A 7,681-nucleotide genomic window follows, 5' to 3' on the forward strand; every position below is an offset into this window, starting at 1 on the left:
GGGTCTGGGGGGGAGTTTGGGGGTAGGAGGGGGCTCTGAGCCGGGGCAGGGTCTGGGAGGGGGCTCTGAGCCGGGGCAGGGTCGGGGGGGGGGAATTTGGGGGCAGGAGGGGGCTCTGAGCGGGGGCAAGGTCGGGGGGGGGAGTTTGGGGGTAGGAGGGGGCTCTGAGCTGGGGCAGGGGGTAGGAGGGGGCTCTGAGCCGGGGCAGGGTCGGGGGGGGGAGTTTGGGGGCAGGAGGGGGCTCTGAGCCGGGGCAGGGTCTGGGGGGGAGTTTGGGGGTAGGAGGGGGCTCTGAGCCGGGGCAGGGGGTAGGAGGGGGCTCTGAGCCGGGGCAGGGTCGGGGGGGGGGAGTTTGGGGGCAGGAGGGGGCTCTGAGCGGGGGCAGGGTCTGGGGGGGGAGTTTGGGGGTAGGAGGGGGCTCTGAGCCCGGGCAGGGTCTGGGAGGGGGCTCTGAGCCGGGGCAGGGTCGGGGGGGGGGAGTTTGGGGGCAGGAGGGGGCTCTGAGCCGGGGCAGGGTCTGGGGGGGAGTTTGGGGGTAGGAGGGGGCTCTGAGCCGGGGCAGGGTCTGGGAGGGGGCTCTGAGCCGGGGCAGGGTCGGGGGGGGGGAATTTGGGGGCAGGAGGGGGCTCTGAGCGGGGGCAAGGTCGGGGGGGGGAGTTTGGGGGTAGGAGGGGGCTCTGAGCTGGGGCAGGGGGTAGGAGGGGGCTCTGAGCCGGGGCAGGGTCGGGGGGGGGAGTTTGGGGGCAGGAGGGGGCTCTGAGCCGGGGCAGGGTCTGGGGGGGAGTTTGGGGGTAGGAGGGGGCTCTGAGCCGGGGCAGGGGGTAGGAGGGGGCTCTGAGCCGGGGCAGGGTCGGGGGGGGGGAGTTTGGGGGCAGGAGGGGGCTCTGAGCCGGGGCAGGGTCGGGGGGGGGGAGTTTGGGGGCAGGAGGGGGCTCTGAGCGGGGGCAGGGTCTGGGGGGGGAGTTTGGGGGTAGGAGGGGGCTCTGAGCCCGGGCAGGGTCTGGGAGGGGGCTCTGAGCCGGGGCAGGGTCGGGGGGGGGGGAGTTTGGGGGCAGGAGGGGGCTCTGAGCGGGGGCAGGGTCTGGGGGGGGAGTTTGGGGGTAGGAGGGGGCTCTGAGCCCGGGCAGGGTCTGGGAGGGGGCTCTGAGCCGGGGCAGGGTCGGGGGGGGGGAGTTTGGGGGCAGGAGGGGGCTCTGAGCCGGGGCAGGGTCTGGGGGGGAGTTTGGGGGTAGGAGGGGGCTCTGAGCCGGGGCAGGGTCTGGGAGGGGGCTCTGAGCCGGGGCAGGGTCGGGGGGGGGGAATTTGGGGGCAGGAGGGGGCTCTGAGCGGGGGCAAGGTCGGGGGGGGGAGTTTGGGGGTAGGAGGGGGCTCTGAGCTGGGGCAGGGGGTAGGAGGGGGCTCTGAGCCGGGGCAGGGTCGGGGGGGGGAGTTTGGGGGCAGGAGGGGGCTCTGAGCCGGGGCAGGGTCTGGGGGGGAGTTTGGGGGTAGGAGGGGGCTCTGAGCCGGGGCAGGGGGTAGGAGGGGGCTCTGAGCCGGGGCAGGGTCGGGGGGGGGGAGTTTGGGGGCAGGAGGGGGCTCTGAGCGGGGGCAGGGTCTGGGGGGGGAGTTTGGGGGTAGGAGGGGGCTCTGAGCCCGGGCAGGGTCTGGGAGGGGGCTCTGAGCCGGGGCAGGGTCGGGGGGGGGGAGTTTGGGGGCAGGAGGGGGCTCTGAGCCGGGGCAGGGTCTGGGGGGGAGTTTGGGGGTAGGAGGGGGCTCTGAGCCGGGGCAGGGTCTGGGAGGGGGCTCTGAGCCGGGGCAGGGTCGGGGGGGGGGAATTTGGGGGCAGGAGGGGGCTCTGAGCGGGGGCAAGGTCGGGGGGGGGAGTTTGGGGGTAGGAGGGGGCTCTGAGCCGGGGCAGGGGGTAGGAGGGGGCTCTGAGCCGGGGCAGGGTCGGGGGGGGGAGTTTGGGGGCAGGAGGGGGCTCTGAGCCGGGGCAGGGTCTGGGGGGGAGTTTGGGGGTAGGAGGGGGCTCTGAGCCGGGGCAGGGGGTAGGAGGGGGCTCTGAGCCGGGGCAGGGTCGGGGGGGGGGAGTTTGGGGGCAGGAGGGGGCTCTGAGCCGGGGCAGGGTCGGGGGGGGGGGAGTTTGGGGGCAGGAGGGGGCTCTGAGCGGGGGCAGGGTCTGGGGGGGGAGTTTGGGGGTAGGAGGGGGCTCTGAGCCCGGGCAGGGTCTGGGAGGGGGCTCTGAGCCGGGGCAGGGTCGGGGGGGGGGAGTTTGGGGGCAGGAGGGGGCTCTGAGCCGGGGCAGGGGTGCGGGGCTCAGGCTGCCTGCCCTGGGCTCAGGCTGCCTGCCCTGGCCCCACGCTGCGCCCGGAGGCGGCCCGCCGCGGGCCTGTCCCTGCGGGGAGGGGGCAGCAGGTGTCCCTGCGCCCCCCTCGCTCGAACCGGCCCGTGGAGCCACCTGCCCCCCGCCCCGGGGGTTTAGTTTTGCGGGGCCCCCCCTTGAGCCGGGGCCCCGGGCGGCGGCCCCAAAGCCCCGGCCCCCACCGCGCACGGGAGCGGGGTCTGTGGGGAAGACCGGCCGCGGGGCCAGCCGCCAGGGCAGTGCGCCTGCGCGAGTCCGCGTTTGCTCCCGGAAAGACCCAGCCTCCCCGTCACGCACTCTCGCAGCCTTGGGGCGAGGCCGCGCCCAGCGCAGGGGCCGCACCCGCTGGGTTCGCTGCACGCAGCCAATAGGAGCGGGCGTTGCTGGCCGCCGGCGCGGCGCGCAGCCAATAGGAGCGGGCGTCGCTGGCCGCCGGCGCGGCGCGCAGCCAATAGGAGCGGGCGTCGCTGGCCGCCGGCGCGGCGCGCAGCCAATAGGAGCGGGCGTCGCTGGCCGCCGGCGCGGCGCGCAGCCAATAGGAGCGGGCGTCGCTGGCCGGCGGCGCGCGGGGGCCGGACGATGTTCTCGCAGCAGGCGTTGCGCTGGAAGGCGCGCTTTGCCGCCCTGTACGCCGTGGGCACCTGGAGCTTCCTAGGCTGCGTCTTCTTCTACTACTACTGGCGCGACCGCCCGGAGCAGCTGCCGCCCGGTACGGGCAGGGCCCGCCTGAGGCCTCGCACAGCCGGGCCCCGCCCCCGCCGCGCCTGCCGGGGCCGGAGGTGTCTCTGGGTGTGCGGGGCTAGGCCCGCCCCCTGGGTGTGCGGGGGTTGATCCTGGGGGCCTTGGACGCAGCGCGGCGACCTTCCCCTGGCCCGTCCCTGCCGCCTCCTGGGCAAGGGCTTCTCCTGCCCTGGCGTTGCCCCGCGACTGACCCAGGGCGTCCCCCCCGGCGGGCGCGAAGGCCCCAGGGCGCTCCCTGTTTCGGGTGCCTGGCTTGTGTGTCCCCAATTGAACGCCGGAGAGAGCAGGGGAGGCTGGAAGTGCTGGCGTTCAGAAACGTGCAGAGCCCGTGCTCACGTGGGTGGTGGGCCTGCAGTTGTGCACCCACATTTAATTGTGCTTGTGTGTAACGGTGCCTGCAACATGAGAGGGGTCCAGTGAAGGCTCAGTCAATATTTAGGCCCCAGTTCAGTTGGTGAGTTGCCCTTGACTTGTAACTTGAAGGTGATCTACAAAGGGCATAAGATGGAGGGAAGCTTGCACCCATATTTGCTGCGGGATGATATGTAAAGAAGTCTTGACAGTTTTGTTTCAAAAACGTTTCCTGTTTTCTACAAAAACTGACTAAAAATATAGTTCTTGCAGTATCTGGATACAACTGTGTTGGCAGCCATAAGCAGGGAAACAAAAGAGTGCTGAAGAATGACACCCCCCCCCATTTTTTTTTAATTAGGTGAAGAGAAAACTCCTCCAAGGGAGACACCAGCAGATGTCTTTTTCACATCAACAATAACATATAAACAGAATGCTGTACATCCTACAGGTGGACTGCGTGATTATGTGAAATCCATCTTTGCAACCAGTGATGGCCCTGGTCCAGAAGAGTAACATCCTGGAAATTAGGAATTTGATACGTATAGAAGAGAAATGACTTTCATCACGATGGCTTGCTTGGACATGAAAAGTCTTTAGTTGAAGTGCAGGTTTCATTCTATTTCAATTTAAAAAAAAACCACCCCCCCTCACCCCCACGCAAACACACACACTCTCTCCTCCTCCCCCCACCCCAAAAACAAACAAACAAACCGCAGAATAATTTGCAAAGCCTAATAAACCTTTTCAACTCTGTTAAAGGCAGGGTTTTCCCAGAAACTCTTGGAGGGCTGAAATATTAAATAAATTACAAATGATTAAACTTCCTATAATTAAATCTATGTAGTTTGAAGTTTATTTTAATGATATTGCACACCATGTAGTGTCTACTAAATTAACATAATTGCCTCCACTAGAGCTTTAGCTTTGATCAGGTAATAAGAAATTGCACAGTGTCAGTTTAGGGATTGTGAATGTGAGCCAGTCTTGGACACCAACTGCTCTTCCAGTAAAGTGAATTATATTTTACTTTGTTGGATTTTGAGAGAGTTCTCATGTTATTTACTTCCATTCCCAAAAATAAAATTAAGTGACTCAAGTGTACACCACTCACTAGGAGTAACTCATCTGTTTCATCTCTTTTCCTAAAGGAGTGAAGTTAAAGGTGTAAATAGTGCCCAGTATTAACTGCACTCTCACCAACAGCTGTGTCCATTTTCATGACTCAACCGTTCTACCAGGTCACTTTCCTGAAGCAATTTTTATGTGTAAAGTTGCATTAGCAACAACTTAAAAGTGTGGCTCCCATCTGAAGAGCACCTCGGTGAAAATGGCACTACTTTACTCCACAGATCAGTTCACTATGTGTATTCAGAGTCATTTCTGTGTATACAGAGTTACTGTACTGGTAAATGTATTTTATCTTAGCATTGCAGAGACAACAGATATGGGAGTCTGAGTTGATCTGTTTTCTGGCTGTAACTTCAGCAAGAGAATTGTTAAGAAGCACTACTATAAAAATCAAAGTTATACCTGAACATTTATTTATTACTGATATGTAACACTTGCCTGGCACTCGCCATATTCAAAGTACTGTGCAAACATTGACTAGCCTTCTTGTATTACAAGTAACATCTGAGATCGCTAACTGAAAAGAGTATAGAAATACCTCTGTTTTCAGTTTGCTCATCTAGTGCTTTGACAGTTTTCCTTATGTTGCTCTTTCATACAGCAGTGGAGGAGAGATGCACACTATCTGCAAACATGGGGCAGGTGTACCTGAAGTTACTTAGGTTAGACTTAAAGTTGATCATGTCTTTTTACAAAGTACCATTTACAGAATCTTTACCAATAAAGTGTTTGCCATAATTATACACCTTCACTACCACTATATTACATCTCATCTGGGTTAGGGTTAGGGAAGATCAGTAAACTGGAAATAACATAGTTTGATTTTCAGAGCTCAGCAGGATTTTATAGTAGTAGCAGCTATGGAAGCAATTTTTTTTTAATTTATTAACTGAACACACATGATGTGGAAATCATGGAGCAGTAAATATGAAATGCTATCTTTAGAATAACTTTTCAGATTGGGAACACAGTAAAATCTTTAATCTCTTAAATCTTGATTGTTTTGCAGGACTTAAAAAAATCTTAAAATTGTAATGGGTGGAGGGGAGAGAACATCTGGATTAATCACAAAACTAGAAAATTTTAAAAGGCAGGCGCTTAAGAGACGTTTGGTGCTTTCTCTGCTGGATTTATAGTATTAAGTAACTAATCAGTATTCCCAAATCCATGTTGACAGTAGTGATGCTAATCCACAAGTAATGCATTTTTATTACAGTTAGGCATTGTTTAAAGTGAAGTAGATTTAAAAAAAACTACAAGAAAAGCCGTGAATTGAGCAGTATTTGAAAAACAAGACACAAAAATCAACTTTGTTTAGGAAAAGAAACTCCTGCTTGAGGTATTTCCAAGGACTTTAAAACAAAAAACAGCTAAGTGTGTACTACCTTCAGGATAGTCAAACTCCATAAAACAGAAGCTTTATATGTGACCATCCACAGCTGCTAGTATGTAGTGTAGGTAAGGGATAAGTCCATCAGTGGAGATATTTGCATTTACTTTGAAAGGAGTGTCTGCTTTTCTGTGAAATGGTGAATGAACAGCCAAAGAAAGCTTTTAGTAAGAGGGTGGAGGTGTAGTTTACTGAGTTAAAGAATCTTATTTTGCAACCAAAGGCAGATTTCCATAAACACATTTTAAATTGAAGTCTGTATTTTAAAAAGCATGTAGGCCTAGTCAGGGAGTAATTGTGGAGGGGAAATGGGTCTTTCTATTTAGCCTGCTAATCAAATGGATCTTCTTTCTTTAAATTATAAATCAGGTCAAGTCTCTCTTCACTTTTTTTTTCTTTAAAATGAACACAATCAACTTGAAATCTAGTCATTTAAAAAAGAATTAGAGGTAGTTTCAGGTACACCACCTGACCCTGAATTCAGCTGTCAGTTTTTGCAGGGTGATATATTTTTTTCCAATTTGTACATGGTTTCTCCCTCTCCGTTAGCTGCCTGAAAAACCATGTGAACAAGGGAAACTGAACATAAGGACAGTCATACTGGGTCAGACCAAAGGTCCATCTAGCCCAGTATCCTGTCTTCCAACAGTGGCCAATGCCAGGTTCCCCAGAGGAAATGAACAGAACAGGTAATCATCAAGTGATCCATCTCCTGTTTCCCATTCCCAGTAGACAAAGTGCTATCAAAAGCACAAGACATTTTTCAGATAGAAGTGTGATGGCAAAGCTTTACCATAGCCTTCCCTCCAATTTTCTACCTCAGTTGTCGTCGTCTTACCGGATGTGGAGCTTGCCAAACCAATTTGCAGCAGGCTCAGTGAAGGTTAGATATGACTTTCCCTTGAAGAAATTATTCCCCATCTTTTGATCACACACACTTCATTAGTTCAATGCTATTTCCCAGGCCCTGCCCCTACCTACTCAATCTACCACCAAGAATTAATTAGTTAATATTTCTAGCATCTCATACTTCCTCCCTTCTCAACACTTGGGACTCTTCAGAGTGATTCCCTTGCCTGTCAGTTGTTCCTTGCTTTAGTGGTGGTACCAGCACCAATGTTATGCAGTCTTTGGTTGGGTAGAAGATGGGTCCTTCTGGTGGTGGACTAGGTGGTCAGCTGGAGAATGAGTTTTCTTGGTTTTTAAGGTGGGGAGGTCTCTCCAGGAAGATGGGAGAGCAGGTTTCCTCCCGGGGGGTGGGAATGGCATTAGTATGGAGCTGGGCAGGTACAGCAGGGAGGAAGCCAGGAGGCAGTAGTGAGAGGATTCCTACTTACTGTAGCAGCATCTTGATTCTGTCTCCATATGGTGCTATTAGAATGGGGTGAGGTGTGGGGCTTACAAGAACTATCTCGTGTCTCCCTAATACACACCTAGTGGCACTGGTGAGGAATGCAAGAAGGGACTTCCTCGGGCAGTAGTGACTGCTTTCTAGAGAGGGTTGACCACTAGCAAGCAGAGCTGGCCTTGGCCGTTTGGGTAGAGCGTGAATAATTTTTTTATTGCTTTTCCTTTCCCAAATTTACCCAGATTCTGTGATTATCCCACTACTTTACACAGGGCAGGTCTGCTGATCTGGGGTGGGTAGTAAAATTATTCTTTAGGATACTCTCCAATCATGACTAATTGGGTGGGTGGGTACTTTAGATCCTTTAAACCTTACTTCT

At 55.7% G+C, this 7,681-nt stretch overlaps 1 protein-coding gene across 1 annotated transcript; it reads left to right on the forward strand.

Moving 5' to 3' along the window:
* Positions 1-2,865: 2,865 nt before the first annotated feature.
* SMIM26 (small integral membrane protein 26) lies at positions 2,866-4,271 on the forward strand. Its single transcript, XM_084623094.1, has 2 exons — positions 2,866-3,050; positions 3,795-4,271. The coding sequence occupies exons 1-2, from the start codon at positions 2,921-2,923 to the stop codon at positions 3,947-3,949; spliced, it is 285 nt and encodes a 94-aa protein (XP_084479220.1). The 5' UTR covers positions 2,866-2,920; the 3' UTR covers positions 3,950-4,271.
* The last annotated feature ends 3,410 nt before the right edge of the window (positions 4,272-7,681 follow it).

The sequence above is a fragment of the Lepidochelys olivacea genome (assembly GCF_965140295.1).
Source record: "Lepidochelys olivacea isolate rLepOli2 genome assembly, chromosome: 3".
NCBI classification, from domain to species: Eukaryota; Metazoa; Chordata; order Testudines; family Cheloniidae; genus Lepidochelys; species Lepidochelys olivacea.